This window comes from Rhinopithecus roxellana, chromosome 10, assembly GCF_007565055.1.
Source record: "Rhinopithecus roxellana isolate Shanxi Qingling chromosome 10, ASM756505v1, whole genome shotgun sequence".
Lineage (NCBI taxonomy): Eukaryota > Metazoa > Chordata > Mammalia > Primates > Cercopithecidae > Rhinopithecus > Rhinopithecus roxellana.
The window spans coordinates 113715707-113739269 of record NC_044558.1 but is presented as its reverse complement, the minus strand read 5'-3'; the positions used below and the strand labels follow the sequence as shown (position 1 = coordinate 113739269).

The 23563-nt window shown below is 36.6% G+C and overlaps 1 protein-coding gene across 2 annotated transcripts in view; it reads left to right on the top strand.

Annotated features, from left to right (window-relative positions):
• Positions 1–23563, top strand: part of C10H12orf50 (chromosome 10 C12orf50 homolog) — a 43290-nt gene that overhangs the window by 3708 nt on the left and 16019 nt on the right. For both annotated transcript variants that reach the window (XM_030939382.1, XM_010371489.2), the window contains exon 4: positions 22401–22556. In XM_030939382.1, the coding sequence (XP_030795242.1) occupies positions 22401–22556 (156 nt within the window). The remainder of the gene's footprint in view (positions 1–22400; positions 22557–23563) is intronic.

The following is a 23563-nucleotide window of genomic DNA, read 5'->3' as shown; positions in this document are numbered from 1 at the left end:
TGGCAGCCCCTGCCTCCCGGGTTCAAGCAATTATCCTGCCTCGGCCTCCTGAGTAGCTGGGATTACAGGAATGCGCTGCCACACCCGGCTAATTTTTGTGTTTGCAGAAAAATATACAACCATGCTGGTTGGGTTAATTCATGGTTACAAACCTCAAATGAGCCCTTACTGCTGACTGCCAATAACACCACATGGTACTCCCCCAGTTCATTCCTATTCTCGCAGACTGCTTTTTATACTTCCTTTCCTCTCCTTAAACCTCCATTGCCTCTTCCTCTCTGATGATGACCTTATGTCTTACAAACTGAGAAACTTTTAATAAGAAGATAACTTCTGCAGATTTCTGTCACTACATCTACTCACCTAGTAGCATCAGTACTCACTTCTTCCCTGCTCTTACCATGAATCATCCATACTCCTATCTAAGCCTATCCTTCCACTTGGTAAGTAGATATTGCCTTCTCTTTTCTACTCTAAGACATTGATCTAACGATTCATTCCCCTCTTTTTCTACGTAAGCATTACTCACTCTTACTGAATCATTCCTATCACCATGCAAACATGTATTTATTTAATTATTTAAGGAATTCTCCATTTTGATCTATTCTCACACGAGCTACCACCCCGTGTTTTTTCCCATTGCAATAGTTGTCCTCAAAGTGATTATTTATTATTGTGGTCACCAAATCCTCCCCCAATTCTTTCTTAATCCCATGCAAATCAGGCTTATTCACTCCTTTCAACTGTCATATACACATTATTAAATCCAGTGGCCAATTCCCAGTCCTTATATAACTTGAACCATGAGCAGGATTTGACACATTTAATCACCCCTTCCTTCTTGACATAATTTTCCTATCCAGCTTGCAGGACACATTCTCTTCATTTTTCTTTCTTTTTTTTCTTTAACTTTTATTTTAGGTTCTGGGGTACACGTGCAGGATTGCTATATAGGTAAACTGTGTGTCATGGGGATTTGGTGTACAGACAATTTCATCACCTGGATAATAAGTGTAGTACCTGATAAGTATTTTTTTCTGATCCTCTCCCTCCTACCAGCCTCCACCCTCAATTAGGCCCCAGTATCCGTTGTCCGTTTCTTTGGATTCATGTGCTATCATTTAACTCCCACTTATAAGTAAGAACATATGGCATTTGGATTTTGTTCCTGCATTAGTTTGCTAAGGATGATGGTCTCCAGCTCATCAATGTTCTTGCAAAGGACATGATCTCATTCTTTTTTATGGCTGTGTAGTAATCCATGGCATATATATACCACATTTTCTTTATTTAATCTACCATTGATGGGCATTTAGGTTGATTCCATGTCTTTGCTATTGTGAATAGTGCTCTGATGAACATACACATACGTGTGTCTTTATAGTAGAATGATTTATATTCCTGTGTGTATATACCCAATAATAGGATTGCTGGGTCAAATGGTAATTCTCTTCTAAGTTCTTCAAATAATTGCTACATTGCTTTGCACAGTGGCTGGACCAATTTACATTCCTACCAGCAGTATATAAGTGTTCCCTTTTCTCTGTAACCTCACCAGCATCTGTTATTTTTTGACTTTTTAATAAATAGCCATTCTTATTGTTATGAGGTAGTAACTCATTATGGTTTTGATTTATGTTTCTGTAATGATTAGTGATGTTGAGCATTTTTTCATATGCTTTTGGCCACATTTATGTCTTCTTTTGAAAAGTGTTCATGGTCTTTGCCCACTTTTTAATGAAGTTGTTAGTTTTTTGCTTGTTAAGTCCCTTATAAATTCTGGATATTAGACCTTTGTTGGATACATAGTTTGCAAATATTTTCTCTCAATCTGTAGGTTGTCTGCTTACTCTGTTGGTAGTTTCTTTTGCTGTGCAGAGCTCTTTAGTTTAATTAAATCCTTTTTGTTAACTTTTTTGTTGCAATTGCTTTTGGCATCTTTGTCATGAAATCTTTGCCATGTCCTATGTCCAGAATGGTATTTCCTAGGCTGTCTTCCAGGGTTTTTATAGTTTTAGGTTTTACATTTAAGTCTTTTTAAAATTTTTAAAAAATTTTATTTATTTATTTATTTGTTTATTTATTTACTTATTTTTGAGATGGAGTCTCACTCTGTTGCCAGACTGGAGTGCAATGGTGAGATCTCGGCCCACTACAACCTCTGCCTCCTAGGTTCAAGTGATTCCCCTGCCCCAGCTTCCCAGGTAGCTGAGACTACAGGCGGGGGCGTGCCAGCATGCCTGGCTAATTTTTTTTTTTTTAGTAGAGACGGGGTTTCACTATGTTGACCAGGACGGTCTCAATCTTCTGACCTTGTGATCCGCCCACCTCAACTTCCCAAAGTGCTAGGATTGCAGGCATAAGTCACTGCACTTGGACTACATTGAAGTCTTTAATCCATCTTGAAGTTAATTTTTGTATGTGATATAAGGTAGGGTTTCAGTTTCCATTTTCTATACATGGCAAGCCAGTTATCCCAGCATCATTTATTGAGTGGGGAGTCCTCTCCTTGTTTCTTATTTTTGTCACCTTTGTCAAAGATTAGATGGTTGTAGGCATGAGGCATTATTTCTACACTTTCTATTCTATTCCATTGGTCTATGTGTCTTTTTTTGTGCCATTATCATGCCGTTTTGGTTACCGTAGCCCTGTAGTATAGTTTGAAGTTGGGTAACATGATGCCTCCTTTTTTGTTCTTTTTGCTTTAAGATTGCCTTAGCTCTTTGGGCTCCTTTTGGGTTTCATATTAAGTTTAAAATATATTTTTCTAATTCTGTGAAGAATACCATTGGTAGTTTAATAGAAATAGCATAGAATCTGTGAATTTCTTTGGGCATCATTGCCATTTTAATGCTGTTGATTATTCCTATCCATGAGCATGGAATGTTTTTCCATTTGTTTGCATCATCTCTGCTTTCTTTGGGCAGTGTTTTGTAATTCTCATTGTAGAGATCTTTCACCTCTCTGGTTAGCTGTACCCCTAGGTATATTATTCTTTTTGTGGCAGTTATTAATGGAATTGCATTCCTGATTTGACTCTTGGCTTGGATGTTGTTGGTGTATAGGAATGCTATTGATATTTATATGTTAATTTTGTATCCTAAATTTTTGCTGAAGTTGCTTATCAGATCAAAGAACTTTTGGGCAGAAACTATGAGATTTTCTAGATATAGAATTATGTCATCTGCAAACAGGGATAATTTGACTTCCTCGATTCCTATTTGGATGCCTTTTATTTCTTTCTCTTGCCTGGTTGCTCTGGCCAGGACTTTGAATACTATGTTGAATAGGAGTGGTGAGAGAGTATATACTTGTCTTCTTCCATTTTTTCAAGGTGGAATGCTTCCAGTTTTTGCTTATTCAGTCTGTATAAGCTGTGGGTTTTATATAGATGGCTCTTACTATTTTGAAGTATGTTTATTCAATTCCTAGCATACTGAGGGTTTTTAACATGAAGGGATGTTGAATTTTATTAAAAGCCTTTTCTGCATCTATTGAGATAATCATTTCTCAATACGGTTTTTATTTTTAGTTCTGTTTATGTAATCAGTCACATTTATTGATTTGTGTTTGTTCAACCAACCTCGAATCCCAGGGATATGGCATACTTCATCATGATGGATCAGCTTTTTGATGTGCTGCTGAATTTGATTTGCTAGTATTTTGTTGAGGATTTTGGCAACTGTGTTCATTGAGAATATTGGCATGATTTTTTGTTGTTGTTGTTTTGTTTCTGCCATGTTTTGGTATCAGAATGATGCTGGCCTCATAGAATGAGTTAGGGAGGAGTCCCTTATCCTCAATTTTTTGAAATAGTCTCAGTAGGAATGGCACCAGCTCTTCTTTATAAATCTGATATAACTCGGCTATGAATCTGTCTGGCCCTGGGTTGTTTTTTTTTTTTTTTGGTTGGTAGGCTTTTTCTTACTTATACATTTATAGAACTCAGTATTGGTCTCTTCAGGGTTTCAGTTTCTTCCTTATTCAGTCTTGGGAGGTTGCATGTGTTTAGGAATATATTCATTTCTTCTAAATTTTCTTCCCATAGAGGTGTTTATAGTAGTGTCTGATAGGTTTTTGTATTTCTGTGGTGTCAGTGGTAATGTTCCCTTTGTCTTTTTTTTTTTTCTTGGCTTACTGCAACCTCTGTCTCCAGGGTTCAAGTGATTCTCCTGCTTCAGCCTCCCAAGTAGATGGGATAACAGGCATGTACCACCAAGCCTAATTTTTGTATTTTTAGCAGAGACTGGGTTTTGCCATGTTGGCCAGGATGGTCTCGAACTCCTGGCCTGAAGTGATCTGCCTGCCTTGGCCTCCCAAAGTGCTGGGATTATAGGCATGAGCCACTGAACCTGGCCTCCCTTTGTCATTTCTAATTGTGTTTACTTGGATCTTCTCTTTTTTTTTTTTTTTTTTTGTCTCTATTAGTCTAGGTAGCAGTCTATCTTTCTTATTAATTTTTTCAAAAAATCAGCTCCTGGATTCGCTGGTCTTTTGTATGGCTTTTTGTGTCTCCATTTCCTTCAGTTCAGCTCTAATTTTGGTAATTTATTGTCTTCTGCCAGTTTTAGAGTTGGTTTTCTCTTGCTTCTCTAGTTCTTCTGGTTGTGATGCTAAGTTGTTAATTTGAGATCTTTCTTTTTGATGTGGTCATGTAGTGCTTTTAGTGCTATAGGCCATTTAGCCTATTTAGTGCTATAAACTTCCCTGCTTAACACTGAGTTAGCTGTATCTCAGAGAATCTGGTATGTTGTATCTGTTCTCATAAGTTTCAAAGAATTTCTTGATTTCTGCCATAATTTCATTGTTTACCGAAAAGTCAATCAAGAGCAGGTTGTTTAATTTCCATGTAATTGTATGGTAGTGGTGATTTTCTTAGTATTGATTGCTATTTTTATTGTGCTATGGCCTGAGGGCATGGTTGGTATGATTTCAGTTCTTTCTTTCTTTTTTTTTTTTTTTAATTTGCTGAGTATTGTTTTATGTCAATATATATGGTCAATTTTGGAGTATATGTCATGTGATGATGAGAAGAATGTATATTCTGTTGTTTTGAAGTGGAGAGTTCTGTAGATGTTTGTTAAATCCATTTGGTCAAGTTTTGAGTTTAGGTCCTGAATATCTTTGCTTTTCTGCATTGACAATCTGTCTACTGCTGTCAGTGGGGTGTTGAAGTCTCCCACTGTTAATGTATGGGAATCTAAGTCTCTTTGTAGGTCTCTAAGAACTGGCTTTATGGATCTGGGTGCTCTTGTGTTGGATGTGTATATATTTAGGATAGTTAGGTCTTCTTGTTGAATTGAGCCCTTTACCATTGTATAATGTGTTTCTTTATGTTTTTTAATCTTGTTGGTTTAAGTCTTTTTGGCCTGAAATTAAGATTGCAGCCCCTGATATTTTCTGTTTACCATTTGCTTGGTAGATTTTTCACAATTTCTTTATTTTGAGCCTATAGGTATCATGGTATAATATGGGCAATGGGTGTCTTGAAGACAGCATACTAGTGGGTCTTGCTTCTTTATCCAGCTTGCCACTCGTGCCTTTTAATTGGTGCATTTAGCTCCTTTACATTCAAGGTTACACTGATATGTGTGGATTTGATCTTGTCATCATGTTGTTAGCTGGTTTTTATGCAGACTTGTTTGTGTGGTTTCTTTATAGTGTCACTGGTCTGTGTTCTTAAATGTGTTTTTGTAGTGACTGGCAGCTGTCTTTCCTTTCCATATTTAGTGTATCTTTCAGGACCTCTTATAAGGCATGTCTGGTGGTAAAAAATTCCCTCAGCATTTGCTTGTCTGCAAAGGATTTTATTTATCCTTCACTTATGCAACTTCGTTTGCCTGGATGTGATATTCTAGGTTGGAATTTTTTTTTTTTTTTTTTTTTTTTTTTTTTTTTTTTTTTTTTTAAGAATGTAGAATGTAGGCCTCCAATCTTTTCTGGCTTGTATGGTTTCTTCTGAAAGGTTCACTGTTAGCCTGATGGACTTCCCTTTGTAGGTGACCTACCCTTCTCTCCAACTGTATTTAACATTTTTTTTCTTTCGTTTCAACCTTGGTCTCTTTGTTTTTCTTCTACCTTCCTAGTACTATGTTATCACTCTCCCCAGGTTGTTCTTCCTCTTTTCCCCAATCTCTTGCATGTGCAGTGTTTTAGGAGTTAGTTCTTGGTTCTTTTATTCTCTATTTCCTTTCTTGGTAGTCTCATCTAGCCTTATGATTTTGAAAATTATCCACATGTCAGTGATTCCCAAATATAACAAGAGACTCTATTTTATCTGGTGCTCTGTTAGCTCTCTGAATTTTTCTACCACACTATATTAGTCTGATTTTACACTGCTGATAAAGACATACCCAAGACTGGACAATTTACAGAAGAAAGAAGTTTAATGGACTTACAGTTTCACATGGCTGGGGAGGCCTCCCAATCATGGAGGAAGGCAAGGAGGAGCAAGTCACATCTTATATGGATGGCAGCAGGCAAATAAAGAGAGTTTGTGCAGGGAAACTCCTCTTTTTGAAATCGTCAGATCTCATGAGACTTATTCACTATCACGAGAACAGCATGGGAAATACCTTCCCCCATGATTCAATTGCCTCCCATTGAGTTCCTCCCACAACAGGTGGGAATTGTGGGAGTTACAATTCAAGATGAGATTTGGGTGGGGAAACACCCAAACCCTATCATTCCATCCCTGACCCCTCCCGAACTCATATCCTCACATTTAAAACCAATAATACCTTCCCAACATTCCCCAAAAGTCTTAACTCATTTTAACATTAACTCAAAAGTCCACAGTCCAAAGTCTCATCTGAGGCAAGGCAAGTCCCTTCTGCCTATGATCCTGTAAAATCAAAAACAAGCTAGTTACTTCCTAGATACAATGGGGTTACAGGCATTGGGTAGATGCAGACATTCCAAATGGGAGAAATTGACCAAAACAAAGTGGCTACAGGCCCCATGCAAGTCCAAAATCCAGCAGGCAGACAAATCTTAAAGCTCAAAATGATCTCCTTTGACTCCAGGTCTCATCATCCAGGTCCCACTGAAGCAAAAAGTGAGTTCCCATGGTCTTGGGCTGCTCTGCCCCTGTGACTTTGCAGAGTATAGCCCCTGCTCCTGGTTGCTTTCATTGGCTGATGTTGTTGGTGGCTTTTCCAGACATATGATTCAAGCTGTTGGTGAATCTACTATTCTGGTCTAGAGGACAGTGACCCTCTTCTCACAGCTCCACTAAGCAGTGCTCCAGTAGGGACTTTGTGTGGCATCTCTGTCCCCACATTTTCCTTCCAAACTGCCCTGGCAGAAGTTCTTCATAAGTGCCCTGCCCCTGCAACAGACTTTTACCTGGGCATCCAGGCATTTCCATATGCCCTCTGAAATCAAGGCAGAGGTTCCCAAACCCCAATTCTTAAATTCTGAGCTCTTGCAGTCTCAACACCACATGGAAGCTGCCAAGGCTTGGGGCTTGCACCCTCTGAAACCATGGCCTGAGCTGTACCTTGGCCCCTTTCAGCCATGTTGGAGTGGCTGGGACACAGGGCACCAACTCCATAGGCTGCACACAGCATGGGGGCCCTGGGCCTAGCCCATGAAACCATTTTGTCCTCCTAGGTCTCTGGGCCTGTGATAGGAGTGGCTGCCATGAAGGTCCCTGACATACACTGGAGACATTTTCCCCATTATCTTGGGGATTAACATTTGGCTTCTTGTTAATTATGAAAATTTCTGCAGCTGGCTTGAATTTCCCCTCAGAAAATAGGATTTTCTTTCGTATCTCATTGTCAGGCTGCAAATTTTCCAAACCTTTAAGCTCTGTTTTCTTTTTAGAACTGAATGCCTTTAACAGCACCCAAGTCACATCCTGAATGCTTTGCTGCTTAGAAATTTCTTCTGCCAGATACCTTAAATAATCTCTCTTAAATTCAAAGTTCCACAAATCTCTAGGGAAGGGGCAAAGTGCTGCCAGTCTCTTCACTAAAACTTAGTAAGAGTCCCCTTTGCTCCAGTTCCCAACAAGTTCCTCATCTCTATCTGAGACCACCTCAGTCTGGATTTCATTGTCCATATCTTTATCAGCATTTTGGTCAAAGCCATTCAACAAGTATCTAGGAGGTTACAAACTTTCCTACATTTTTCTGTGTTCTTCCGAGATCTCCAAACTGTTCCAACCTCTTCCTATTACCCAGTTCCAAAGTTGCTTCCACATTTTTGGGTATCTTTCCAGCAGTGCTCCACTCTATTGGTACCAGTTTACTGTATTAGTCCGTTTTTATGCTGCTGATAAAGACACTTGAGACTGGGCAATTTATAAAAGAAAGAGGTTTAATGGACTTACAGTTCCACATGGCTGGGGAGGCCTCACAATCATGGTGGAAAACAAGGAGGAGCAAGCCACATCTTACATGTATGGCAGCAGGCAAAGAGAGAGAGCTTGTGCAGGGAAACTCTTGTTTTTAAAACCGTCAGGTCTCATGAGACTTATTCACTATCATGAGAACAGCACAGGAAAGACCTACCCCCATGATTCAATTACCTCCCACCAGGTTCCTTCCACGATATGTGAGAATTTGGGAAGTTACAATTCAAGATGAAATTTGGGTGGGGACATAGTCAAACTATATCACTCACCCATATGTTTGCTTGCCCTACTCCAATCACACTGTATACTTGCTTTACCTAGCACATGTTGGCATGTTCCTGCTTTAGGGGCTTTGTGCAAAACACTCTTCCCTCAATATCTTCATGGCTAACTTCTTTATTTCTTCACAGCCTTGCTAAAATATTATGTTTTACATAAGACTATTCTGAACACTGTATTTGAAATGTAGTCAGCCTTCCCATACATGCCTTACACACTTCCAAACTTCCTTGCCTTCTTATAGTTTCTCATTGCCATACCCCCAATGATTTCTCAGATACAATATAATTTACTTGTTTAATATGTCTATTGTTTGTTGTGTGACTCCTTCCTATAGAATGAAAGTACCATAAGAGCAAGAATTTTTATTTTGTTCACTGATAAATCTCGAGCACCTAACATAGCCACATAGTATTGGCTTTCGCATAGTGGCCAGTTCTACTCCGGGAATCCCTGAACGGCAGTTATTTATGTTAAATCTGTAACTCTTTTCCCTCTGCTTGACACATTTCTGTACTCTAGGGAAAAGGATTCACTTTCCAGACTGTAGATAAACTAACAAGCTCAGTTGAAATACGTATTGAACTACTGCATTGCCTCTTTATTTGGAAATATTTCAATACCTCAGAAGGTATAATTTGATTCTGGGCAGACCAAAGATTAAATTATAAAGTAATACCTTTGTGAATATTCACCTTTGTGAGGGTCAGTAAATGCATATGATTAATTGATACATTTAGAGTGGGGTTATTACAAACCATTTCGTAGCAAACTGTAACTGGCTAAGTATAGGTTCATACAGAACATTGTACAATGTGTATAGTTTTCTCTCAGGCTAAAATAAGATAAAATTTAGATATTTAAATGTGCAACCTGTGAAACTTTAAGACTTCTGCTTGATGAATTGAGACCTGTCACATAGTCCATATTAAGTAGGTGAGCTGGATCCACAGCAGTGCTGTCTAAATCACCAGCTGTGCTCTTCCAGTATGAGGCACTTGCCAAAGGCAATTTCTTATTAGATGATTTGCGATTGTATTTTATCTTTAAGCACTAAGTGCAATTATCAGGAGTCCTACATTTTTTTGTATGGGGGTGTAAAACTGCCAGTTACTCTTTTTGCAGTTTAAACTTCAACCTGCTAGTGAATTTTAAAAGGTTTTGGACTCTTTTAAAAGATATTTTATTTATGTGTTTATAAACCATGGAATTTTAAAAGAGAACATAATCTTTCTGGTTATCATTTCTAAGTTTAAAAGCAAATAGCTGCTAAACCAATTAAGAATTGGTTTATGCTAAGAAAACATAATTCTGCTATTATTTACCATAAAAATTCCCTAGACATTTTCTGAGTACAGTTTGGACTTTCTTTACAAGCCTGGCAGGCACTTATTCTTTCTCCTATGGTATACATTAGAGGTTATGTACTCTCTTAGATAAGCTATTGTTTTAAAAAAGTTTTTATAATTTGCTGAAGAAAAATTTGTTCCAACACAGTAGCTAGCTTGAACATGGAAATTACTCATCTTTCCTTGGCTAGTTGCCACTTTATCCTGTAATGAACAATTGAATGGGATCATTTGATTTTTATTTATTCTAGGTCAGTGTCCAGTGATCTCTTGGACAACTGATTTGGCCACTTTAAATTAAGCTTTTGTCAGCTTTCTTTAGAATGTCTAGCCTCTGTGTTTATTATCTGCCTTTTATTTGAAGTCTTGAAAAGTCAGTACACACAGACTAATTTTTGTGTGTGTGTGTTTTAGAAAAAAAGGTAATTCATAATGGTTAGAAGGATAAAAGTTCTTCAGTTTAGTTCTTTCCTCTCTGGGGAAGGAAGAAAGGGGTTAAGAAAATGCCATAGCACACCAAATGGTAGCCCCCAGGATAATTTGTGTTGGATGGCAGATTCTTCATCCTGACTACATACTGCGTCTATCCTCATACAAGGTCCAAAGAGCATCAAAACCTACAAAAAAGTAAATGCAGGAACTCAAATATTACTTCTTCAGACTTAACATTTGTTAATCATGTTTAAGAGCTCCACATTTATGGCCGGGCGCGGTGGCTCAAGCCTGTAATCCCAGCACTTTGGGAGGCCGAGACGGGCGGATCACGAGGTAAGGAGATCGAGACCATCCTGGCTAACATGCTGAAACCCCGTCTCTACTAAAAAATACAAAAAACTAGCCGGGCGAGGTGGCGGGCGCCTGTAGTCCCAGCTGCTTGGGAGGCTGAGGCAGGAGAATGGCGTAAACCCAGGAGGCGGAGCTTGCAGTGAGCTGAGACCCGGCCACTGCACTCCAGCCTGGGCGGCAGAGCGAGACTGTGTCTCAAAAAAAAAAAAAAAAAAAAAAAAAAAAAAAAAACTCTACATTTTGCTTTTTAGGACTGTATAAACTTACAGCTTCATTATGACTTTTAAAAAATGAAGTGGAGTTATAAGAGATTAGAAAATCGCATACCCAGTGTTTTAGAATAATCTGTTAAGTGTATTCCCTGTGGCACTGCTATGCTGAGGACTTTTCATGCCTAATTTTATCTAATCATAAACACTGGCCCGATAGATACAGTTAGTCTCCCGGTTTTACAAATGAAGAAAACGAGGTCCATAGAGGCCAAATATCTTAGGCAAGATAATACCTCTCATAAGTGGCAGTCTCTGAATTCAAACATAGTTCTGTGTGACTCTAAAAGTATCTCGGCTGGGCGCGATGGCTCACGCCTCTAGTCCCAGCACTTTGGGAGGCCTAGGTGGGCGGATCACAAGGTCAGGAGATCGAGACCATCTTGGCTCATACGGTTGAACTCGTCTATACTAAAAATACAAAAATTAGCCGGGCGTGGTCGCGGGCGCCTGTAGTCCCAGCTACTCAGGAGGCTTAGGCAGGAGAATGGTGTGAACCCGGGAGGTGGAGCTTGCAGTGAGCCCGGATGGTGCCATTGCACTCCAGCCTGGGCGACAGAGTGAGACTCCATCTCTAAAGAAAAAAAAAAAAAAAGAATATCACAAAAATCAGACATGACATTTAAAGTATACTCCAATACATTTTGTCATTTGAACGACCAATGCATCAGACCTCCTGATCTGTCTTCTGAGGGTCTAATTCTATTCCACTCTACTCCATAGACTTCTTTTCAAATCTATTAAAGTTTTTTGTGTTTAATAGAAGACTGCCTTTCCCCTTTAATTTACAGTATAGAGTGAGACATTCTAGCACTTCTGTGTTACATGTACTTCCATTAAATACGGTTTCTTTTCTCTTTCTCAATTTATATTTCCCTCTCTTTTCTGAAACTTGTTCTCTTAAATCACATGAAGCTCAGAAGCCCAGATACCCCATCTGATGTTTGTCTCACCCACAGGCTCTCAGTTCCGGCTCCACGTTAAAATTACCTGGGGAGCTTAAAACAACCACCTCCAAAAAACAAAACAATTCTCAGCCACCACTTAGACCACCAATTAAACTAATGCTTCGTTATACTTTTGTTTTCCTCTCAACTTTTAAAGACATTTTGTAACTTACAGAAAATTTGCAAGAATAGTTCAGTAAACACTAGCTGTCCATGTATTCTTCACCTATCTTCACCAATTAACATTTTGTCATATTTACTTTCTCTTTTTTCTTTACTGTATTTACATATCTGCATATAAGGTACAAACACATTTCTTTATTTTTGTTTTTCTTGGAACCATTTGGGAGTTAGTTGCAAATATCCTCACACTTCACTGCTAAATACTTCAGCATATACCTTCTAAGTTCAAGGGCATTATTCTATGTAACCACACATAACTATCTTATATAGGGAATTTAACAGTGATAGAATCAGCAATGTGTAATATTCAATCTGTATCATATTTTCCTAATTATGCAATAATGCTTTTAATAGCAGTGCTTCCTCAAAATTTAGTATGCACAGGAATCATCTGACAATCTTGTTTAAACTGCAGTCTGATTCAGTATATCTGGGCTGGAGCCTGAGGTTCTGAATTTCTAGTAAGCTCATAGGTTCTTGGGACCAAACGTTGAGTAGAGCAGCCTTAAAATTCTTGTTTCCCCCCCCCCCCCATCCAATTTACAATTAAGCATCATTCATTGCAATTGGTTGTCATGTCTCTTTATGTAATCTCTTTTTAAAAATCTGATGTCTCTTTAAAAAAATTCCCGGGATTTTTTTTCTTCCTTGTCATATACATGTTTTTTTGGTTTTTTTTTTTTTTTTTTTTTTTTTTTTTTTTTTGAGACAAGATCTTGCTCTGTTGCCCAGGCTGGAGTGCAGTGGTGTGAACACAGCTCACTGTATCCTTGACCTCCTGGGCCCGAGTGATCCTCTCACCTCAGTCTCCTGAGTAGCTGGGACCACAGGCTCATGCCACCATGCTTGACTAATTTTGTAAGTTTTGGTAGAGATGGGATCTCGCCATATTATCTAGGCTGGTCTCAACTCCTGGATTCAAGAAATTCACTCACTTGACCTCCCAAAGCTGTAGGATTAGAGGCATGAGCCACTGCACCCTGCCCCATGTCGTATATATTTTAAAAGAGTTTAGGCTAGTTGCTTTGTAGGGTATCTTTTAAGTTGGGGATTTGTTCATTGTTTCCTCCTAATTACATTTAAATTAAACTACTTTTTTGGCAAAAATACTACAAAGAATATCAGTCAGTTATTTAAAAATCTATACAAGTGTTGTATACATTTGCCCTAATGCCCTAACCAAACAATTCCATGGGAATGCTCTTAAAGAATTACTGAAAAGGGAAGAATAATAATTTGTGAAGAACCTCTGTGAATTTTACAAAAATTAGCATTTCTTGTACTCTTTGAAGGACAAGAGGACAGTGCCCAATTCCTGTGAGTCTAAATAAAAGCAACTTGTTTAGTTATAATTTTTTTATACAAAAGTTTCTTTTAACCTACATGCTTTGTATTACATGTGTGGTCTAGCTATGGAGGTATTTATGGGAATAGGAAATACTGCATTATGATGACTGTGTTTATGACATCTGTTTTTAAAAAAACTGAATTTGTTTTGAAAATTGACAAAGCATAGAAAGTAGATGGTCATGTATGAAATGCCCTGGCATGATGTGATATAGTAGTGGAGTAGTGCTAAATGTTTTAACAACTGGCTCCTTTCCCCTACCTTGCTCCTCTACCCCAAAAAACAAACGGGAAAAAATCTAAAACAAAACAGCTCTGGTGGTTCACATTTGCCAGTTGCCATCAAAGCAAATATTGTCTCTACAGCCAATTTTTGGTCTTTCTGACCAGAGAACCTAATGGAATAAATTTCTCTGTTTCACCACTATTGAGATTTTGGACTGGATAGTTCTTTGTTGTTGGAGTCTATCTTATATATTGTAGATTGTTTAGCAGCATCTTTAGCTTCTACCTACTAGATTCTAATAGAATCCTCTTCGTTGTAACAACCAAAAATATATCCAGACATAGTCAAATATTTCCTATTAGGTAGGGAGTAAAATTACCTCTGCTTGAGAACCACTATCATAGGACAATAAACAGAAAGTATATAAACAGGCATTTATAAAGGAAGAAATTCAAATGTAAACAAACAAGATGATCGGTCTTATTAATAGTTAGGGAAATACAAACAGAAAGCACTGTGAGATATAATATACTCATATTATTGGCAAATATTAAAAATTCTATCAATTGTTGGTGAAGGCAAAGAACATTAGGAATTCTTGTGCACTGTAGGAGGATATATAAATGGATACAAATACTTTGGAAAACAGTCTAACATTATCTTGTCCAGTTAAAATTATGGATAACTTAGGACCAAACAATTCCACTTTTGAAGCATATATCCCAGAGAAATTCATTACCATGTACGTCTGGATACATGTATTAAATACAAGAATGCAAATAACAGCATTGTTTGTAACGGCCAAAGGCTAGAAACAGTCAAATGTGCAACAACAGTGGAATGCATAAATAAAATGTGGTACATTCATTCAATACTAACCAGTGATGAAAATAGGAGAAACAGGTGAGTAAGGATGTATTTAACAGATAAAATATTAAATGAAAGAAGGCAAGAAAGAATAGATACTGCTTAATTCTATTTATAAAATGTTCAAAAATAAGCAAAATTAAACTTTATGTTTAGGGATGCACACTTGGTAGTGAGATCATAAGAAAAATCAAAAAATGATTACAATAGGTTAGGATGAAGATACCTATTGTGGGTATGGGGAAGGAAAATTCCCCTGAACTGAAGAGGATGTTTAGGAGGCTATACTACATCACTTAGGTGTTGGCTTTGTGATATTTGTTACAATATATATGTTATAGTTTCCATACGTTTCTGTGTATATGTTATACTTCACAGTTTTAAATAGGTAAAAAATGCATAAGAAAATAATTCTTTAAGAATTATATAAATAACTATTTGTATTAAAAAACAATTCTTTATTTCCTTCTCTTAAAACTATTGCCACTTAGGACTATTCACAATAGCAAAGATATGGGAATCAAGCTACATGCCCGACAATGATAGATTGGATAAAGAAAATGTGTATTAATACATATACGCCACAGAATACTGTGCAGCCATAAAAAACAATGAGATCATATTCTTTGCAGAGACACAGATGGAACTGGAGGCCATCATCCTTAGCAAACTAATGCAGTAACAAAAAACCAAATACTACATGTTCTGACTTAAAAATGGGAGCTAAATGATGAGAAAAATGGACACATAGAGGGGAACAACACACACTGGGATCTACCAGAGGGTGGAGGGTTGGAGGAGGAAGGAGATTAGGAAAAATAACTAATGGGTAGTAGACTTAATACCTGGGTGATGAAATAATCTGTACAACAAACCCTCATGGTACAAGTTTACCTATATAAAAAACCTGCACATGTACCCATGAACTTAAAAGAAAAGATAAAAGAAACGCTATTGTTTTTCAACTTTCTTCACATATTTTTACCCTAAACTAATATTTTTATACTTGAGTTTATTGATCACCTATTAAAATTAATATAACAAAAATATATATGTATTTAAATTTTCATTTTTTTATGATGATAAGGTTCCACTTATAAAGCTATGGCTTTATATGCTCTTTAACATGCCTTTGGATTGAATTATTATTATAATTATCACTAACATTTAATTTATTAAAACAACATAATTACATTACCAAAATTGATAATTATTACACATCAGTATAATTATATTAGAAAATTTTCTCTTAATTAGGTGAATTGATCAAAATTATTCTTATCTGTTTATAGAACAAAAAAAGGTATTTATTGCTGCTATGGCTTGTTTGTATCCCCCCAAAATCCATGTTGAATATGAATAGGATCAAGGCCCTCATAAAAGAGGCTTCACACAGGGCTTGGGCCTTTTTGCCCATTTGCCCTTCTGGCTTCTTCTATGTGAGGACACAGCATTTATCCCCTCCAGAAGGCACAGTAACAAGGTACCATCTTGGAAGCAGGGAGTCCTCAATAGAGACCAAGCCTGCCAGTGCCTTGACCTTGGACTTCTCAAACTCCAGAATCCAGATAAATAAATTTCTGTTATTTATAAATTACCCAGATATTTTGTTACAGCAGTGCAAATAGACTAAGACACTTGCTAAAATCTAATGTCCAGAACAAGCATGTTGTTCTAATATTTACTAAGTCCGTTACAATATAGTAAACATTTTATAAACTGGAATAAGATGAGGACTTGGTTCAATTAGAAGATTTCACAATATTGTTTTATAAAAGAGGTTTAATTATCTCAATTGGAAGATTTTATTTGAAAGTTTTATCTATGGGTTTTTTTTCTAAAATATTGTGAACAATTTGGAAAACTTGTAAATAATTCTACTTGCATTAAAAAAATGTGATGACTAGATAACTTTCAGAATGATGTTGTGAAGAATTCCACGAACCTGTCCCTAGTGAAATAACCATAGTTGATGAAAATTATATGCTAAAAATGTTTCCAAGTGTTAAGAAATTGTCCTAAGGGCATACAGCAAATGAAATCATATTAGTTCCATAAAATCTACTAAAGCCAGTAAAAAGGGCAAGTCTGTTGTATTCGTACCACCACCCACTCCTTTCACCACCTCTCAGTTTAGTGTGACAGAAGCTCTACTCTGAATGGATGCAGCCAAGAACACAGAGCTCTTTCTATGTCCAGCTTCCAGTCAAGAACTATAGTACCTTTCTAGGGGGAGAAAACTGCTAACATTTCTCATCCTCTCCAATTCCCAACTCCATGTTGCTAGAGCTCAGTTTTTCAGGCCTGAATCTTGTTTTCTTCCAGCCCCACGCAAAAGCAAAAGTTCTATCCCACGTGCTGCAGGCTAGGCATAATAGGACCTCAATTACCTTTACCTCAGACGGAGCATGGATAGAGGTCCCATGCCAGGAGGCACAAGTCATAAACACCAGAAATTACCACCCCTTCTTTGTGCCTTAATTTTAAAACAGGGTTGTCACTCCAAAATAATTAAGTTACTGTTCTTGCTCTTACCATTAGGACTGAGATTTTGTGTAGGCAGAGAGTAGAAAACTCTGAAGCTCTCCAAAAGAGAACTGAATTTATTTGGAATACAACATAGTGTGGAGAAGTTTAAGATTATGGATGCTTTGAAAACAATGCTGATTGGGGATAAACATTAAGAGGAGGCTAGTAGTTCTATGAGAACAGCAAACTAAACTGTAAACCAGCTAGAAGTTTACCGAAGACAACGCGGTAAAGAGACAGTTAAAAAGAGTTCTTTTGGGCTTGGAACAAACTTGAAAGATTGGCCTCAAAGCTTAGCTCTGCAAAGGAGTCAGAATTTACTTGGGTTAAACTGTGGAGCAATTTATGCCCTTGCCCTAGTGCATTGATGAAAACAATGGAGCATTACACCAGCAAAGAATGGAAGCTAACATCTCAGTGTGATACCAATAGAGGTGGACAGCTTAACAGAGAAACCAGGGAATGGGGTAAAATGAGACCTGCTAAAGCCCTTGTTATCCGTGTTAACTGTGGACATGCCAGGGCTACATCCTCTGAGCAATGACATCAGAGGCTGCATATTGTGGGAGAAAATAAATTTTACTAAAATATTCCAACAAAGTCACTCAAAAATTAAAAAGTAAACAACAGCTTCAGGTTTAGGATGAGAAATCAATAGTCAGAGTTGCTACAATATATTATCACACATTCTGAGTTTCCAATAAAAATTATAAGACATGCAAAGAAACAGAAAAGTATAATCCACATACAGAAATAAAGGAGGCAACAGAATGCCTATGAGAGGGTTCTGATGTTCAACTGTGCATTGATTTTTTTTTTTTAACTTTTATTTTTACTTCAGGGGTACAGGTTTGTTTGTGCAGGTTTGTTCTAAAGATAAATTGCATGTCCTGGGGTTTGATGTACATATTATTTTGTCACCCAGGTTATAAGCATAGTACCTGATAGGTAGTTTTTCAATCCTCACCCTCCTCTCTCACCCTCCGCCCTCAAGTTGGCCCCAGGGTCTGTTCTTCCCTTCTTTGTGCCCATGTATATTCAATGTTTAGCTCCCATTCATAAGTGAGAAGGTGCAGCGTTTTGTTTTCTATTAATGTGTCAGTTCACTTAGGATAATGGCCTCCAGCTCCATTCATGTTGCTGCAAAGGACATGATCTCATTCTTTTTTGTGGCTGTGTAGTATTTCATCTTGTATATGTGCCACATTTTCTTTATCCAGTCTACCATTGTTGGGCATTTAGGTTGACTCCATGTCTTTGCTATTGTGAATAGAGCTGTGATGAGCATACACATGCATGTGTCTTCATAGTAGACTGTATATACCAAATAATGGGATTGCTGGGTCAAATGGTATTTCTGTTTTAGGTTCTTTGAGAAATTGCCAAACTGCTCTCCACAATGGCTGAATTAATTGTACATTCCCACTAGTAGTGTATAAGCATTCCCTTTTTTCTGCAGCCTCAACAGCATCTGTTATTTTTTAGCTTTTTCATAATAGCCATTCTGATTAGTGTGAGATAGTATCTCATTGTGGTTTTGAGTTGCCTTTCTCTAATGATTAGTGATGATGAGCATGTTTTCATACGTTTGTTGGCTGCATATATGTCTTCCTTTGAAAAGTGATCATGAACAGACAATGATTTAAAGCAGTAATTATAATATGTCCAAAGACCTAAACTCCTACGTAAAGAAGTAAACAACAGTATTATGACAACATCTCAACAATAGAGACTATCAATGGATAAAAACCATGAAAAAAACCTAAAAAACTGAAATTTTGGAGTTGAGCACACAATATCTGAAATGGAAAAAAAAAATACTATAAGGGATCAAGGGTAGATTTGAGAACTGCAAAAGAAAGAACCAGTAAATTTGAAGATAAATCAACGTAGATTATACAATCTGAAAAACCAAGAGAAAAATAAATGAAAAAGAGATGAACAAAGCCTAAGATAAATATGAGACATTTTACTAAAATGTAAGGAAAGAAAAAATAATGGCTGAAATTCCCCAAATTTGATTAAAAAATTAATCTGAATATACAAGAAGCTCAACAAACTCTAAGTTGGATATACACAAATATATCTGCAGCCAGACACATCATATAAAAAATGATAAATACCAGTGATAAAGGCAAATTCTGGAAAACAAGAAGATAAAAATGTTTTATTACATATAATAGAACTCCAGTATGATTAACAGCTACCTTCCCATCAGAAACAATATAGGCAGTATTCACTGTAGACTGAAAGAACAACAGTTGTGGCAATCAAGAATCTTTGTCCAGAAAACTAGTTTTAAATGCTGTATTTCAAAAATAAAAAGGCAAATAAAGACATTCCCAGAAAACAAAAACTGAGAGAATTTGTTGCTAGTATGTTCACCTGAAAAAAAATACTAAAGGAAAACTTTCAGGTGGAAAGCAAGTGACCTGTTGCATCTTTCTTTCCAATCTAGAAGACTTTTAGCTGATTATTCTGCAACAATTTCCCTGTCTTGACTACTAATGACAAGAATGAACACTCTTGTCTTGCTCCCGATCTTAGGGGTAAAGCTTTCAGATTTCATCAAGTATGATGTCAGTCCTGGATTTTTTATATAAATCCAGGCATGATCTTTTATTTAGAAAATTCTAGAAATCTAAAAATTATTTGAAATAAGTTTTGCAACATTGTAGGATACAATATTAATATATAGTAATGGATTGTGTTACTTTACAGTAGCAATGAACAAACTGAAAGTGAAATGAAAAAAATCCCACTTACAATAGCATCAAAGAGGAAAAAATATTTAGGAATTAATTTAACATAAGATGTGCAAAGTTTATATTCAGAAAACTACAAAAGATTTTTGAAAGAAATTAAAGAAAACCTTGAAAAATAGAGATATCTTTGTTCGTAGATTGACTTTGCGGTTGGTATGCCAGTATTTTCCAAATTGATCCACAGGTTCAATGTAGAACTTACCAAAATCCCAATGGACTTATTTGCAGAAATTGAGAAGGTGATTCTAAAATTTATATGGAAATTTAAGGGACCCAGAATAGTGAAAAAAAAAAAAAATCAGGAAAATGGAGGCCAAATTTGGAGGACTTACACTTCCTGATTTCAAAATCTACAAGTTACTACAAAACTGAAGTAATCAAGACTATTTGGACTGGCATAAAAATTGATCTATATATCACTGAGACAGGATTGTAAGACCAGAAGTAAACTTTTATATGAATCAGTTTATGCTCAATTGATTTTCAACAAGGGCATATAGGCCATTCATTGGGGAAAAAATAGTATTTTCAACAAATGGTGCCAAGGCAACTAGATAGCAACATGCAAAGTAATTAAGTAGCACAACTGCACCACATCATGAACAAAAATTAACTCAAAATGGATCAAAGAACAATATTTGATTTTGGAACACTGGATCACTCTTAAAAGGAAATCCACACCAATTAATAGTTACTCCTCATTTCTTTCCAATGGAACACTGGATAACTCCAAAAAAGAAACTCACACCCATTAACAGTTACTCCTCCTTTTTTCTCAATTCCCAAAACCTACAGTCACTACTTCTTGTTTCTATAAATGTATCTATTTTTGATATTTTATATAAATGGGATCATACAATATATTATTTTTATGAATGACTTTTTCCACTTAGCATATTTTCAAAATTCATCCATGCTGTCACATGCAACAGTACTTTATTACTTTTTATAGCCAAATAGCACTCCATTCTATGGATATGCCACATTTTATTTATCCACTTATCAGAGAATGGAAATTTAGATTGTTTCCACTTTTTGACTGTTATAAACAATGTTGATATAAACATTTGTGTACAAATGAAACACCATGTTTAATCTTTTGAGGAACTGCCAAATTGTTTTCTAAAGTAGCTACAGCATTTTACATTCCTAATTGCAACGTACGAAGACTGCAGTTTCTTCACATCCTTGTCAACACTTGTTAATTGTCTTTTTAATTAAAAAAATTAATCATTGCAATCATTGTAGTATGAAGTGATATCTCATTTGGTTTTGTTTGTTTTTGTTTTGAAACAAAACAAAACTCTAGCTCTGTTGCTCAGGCTAGAGTGCAGTGGCATGATCTCAGCTAAATGCAGCCTCAACCTGTTGGGCTCAAGTGATGCTTCTACCTCAGCCTCCTGAGTAGCTGGGACTCCAGGTGTGCACAATCACACCTGGCTAATTTGTGTATTTTTTGTAGAGATAGGGTTTCACCATGATGCCCAGGCTGGATCTTATTTATTCTTTCTGTGCCACCTTGGGGTTCTGAGTGTTTCTTCATTCTCTGGCTGAGAGGGCTGGAAACTCTTTCCAGCAAAATCTGGGCCTTGTTGACAGGTGCTTTCATGGCTCACCTCCATGTGCCAGGGAGCTGGCTATTTTTCATTAATTGGTTGTTCTTTTGGTGTCATATCTAAAAAAGCTTTGCATGACCTAAAGGTTCTTCTATGAGTTGTATAGTTGCAGCTCTTGCATTTTGTTCTTAGATCCACTTTGCATGAATTTTTGTTTCTAATGTGATGAAGTTGTGCAACTTAATTGCTTTGCATGTGGAAATCTAGTCATCCCAGCAACATTTGTTGAAAATACTGTTCTTTCCCCCATTGAATGGTCTATGTACCCTTGTTGAAAATCAGTTGAGCCTAAATGGATTCATGTAAATATTTAGTTCTAGTCTTGCAATCTCATTCCAATGATATATAGATGTACTTTTATTTTTATGCTAGTCCAGATAGTCTTGATTACTTTAGTTTTGTAGTAATGTCCATATAAATTTTAGAATCGGCATCTCAATTTTTGCCAATAAGTCCATTGGGATTTTGATAAGAGTTGTATCATACCTATAGATTAATTTGGAAAATATTGCCATACCAACCACAAATCAATCCATAAACAAGGATATCTTTCCATTTCAACATTTCTTTAACTTCTTTCAACAGTATTTTTTCTCATTTCAACAATCTTTTTCAGAATATAAATTTTTGCACCTTATGTTAAAATTAATTCCTAAATATTTTTTTCTCTTTGATGCTATTGTAAATGGGATTATTTTTCATTTCATTTTCAGTTTAATCATTGCTAGTGTGTGGAAACACAATCCATTATTGTATTATTATTGTACACATTTTAAAATAATATGTAGTTAATTAGGAGGGCAATGATTGATTATTAAATGTACTTATCATCACATGTATCTTGAACGGACTGAAATGGTGCATTTTCTCTGCAGATATCACACTACAGAAAGAAAGTCAGGAAGGAATTCCACTCCAAACCCAGAGTCAGGAACCTCTGAAACCTCAGGAAAATGTATCACGACCGATCCACCATCCTTTAGTTTTAAAAACTAATTTTGAGGAAGAAGAGGAAGTAGATGAACAAAATGGTTAGTAGATCTTTTTTCAGGTTTACAATGCACATTCAGAAACCTCACAACATTTTCTACACGTGTGTTTAACTATAAGGGTTTATGATGTAATATATAAGGCAGATTTTGCTGAGAAAATAATTATAATTGTATTAAACAAATTTAATTAATTATGTTCTAAGTCTAACATATTTATGATCTTTTGGATTGGAAAGATTTTGTTGCATGATGGCTGGGAGACAGATATGATGCTTAAGTATATATTGGCGCTTCATATACACCATGGAATACTATGCAGCCGTAAAAACCGATGAGTTCATGTCCTTTGCAGGGACATTGATGAAGCTGGAAACTATCATTCTCAGCAAACTAACACAAGAATGGAAAACCAAACACCGCATGTTCTCACTCGTAGGTGGGAACTGAACAATGAGAACACATGGACACGAGGAGGGGAACATCACACACCAGGGCCTGTCCAAGAGTGGGGGGCCAGGGGAGGGATAACGTTAGGAGAGATACCTAATGTAGAGGGTTGATGGGTGCAGCAAACCACCATGGCACGTGTGTACCTATGTAACAAGCCTGCACGTTCTGCACATGTATCCCAGAACTTTATACACATATATTTATATATCTGTAGGTGCTTATAGAGATACTAATAAGCTCTCTTTTTATATATAACTGTTTCTAAAACATTGATGCACATGTGTATCTGTTTATCTACGTATGTGTTAATAATATATCAGTTTCACATTTAATCCTTGAAGTTATAGAGATCTATGTAATAGTTAATAATATATAAATCACTGCTATCTGCATTATTCTAAGTCATCCTCACAAGAGTATGAACAGGCTTAAGACCCATGTCTTTGCATTTTAGTTCATCCTTTGCCTCCCGTAGCAACCCAGCACAGTGGTGCCAGAAGTGTGTATATATAAGATAAACATGAAGAAAAACTCTCAATCTGTCTTTGTGTTGGAATATGTCCTTCTATGGACTACAGGCCACCATAGTTTCTGTG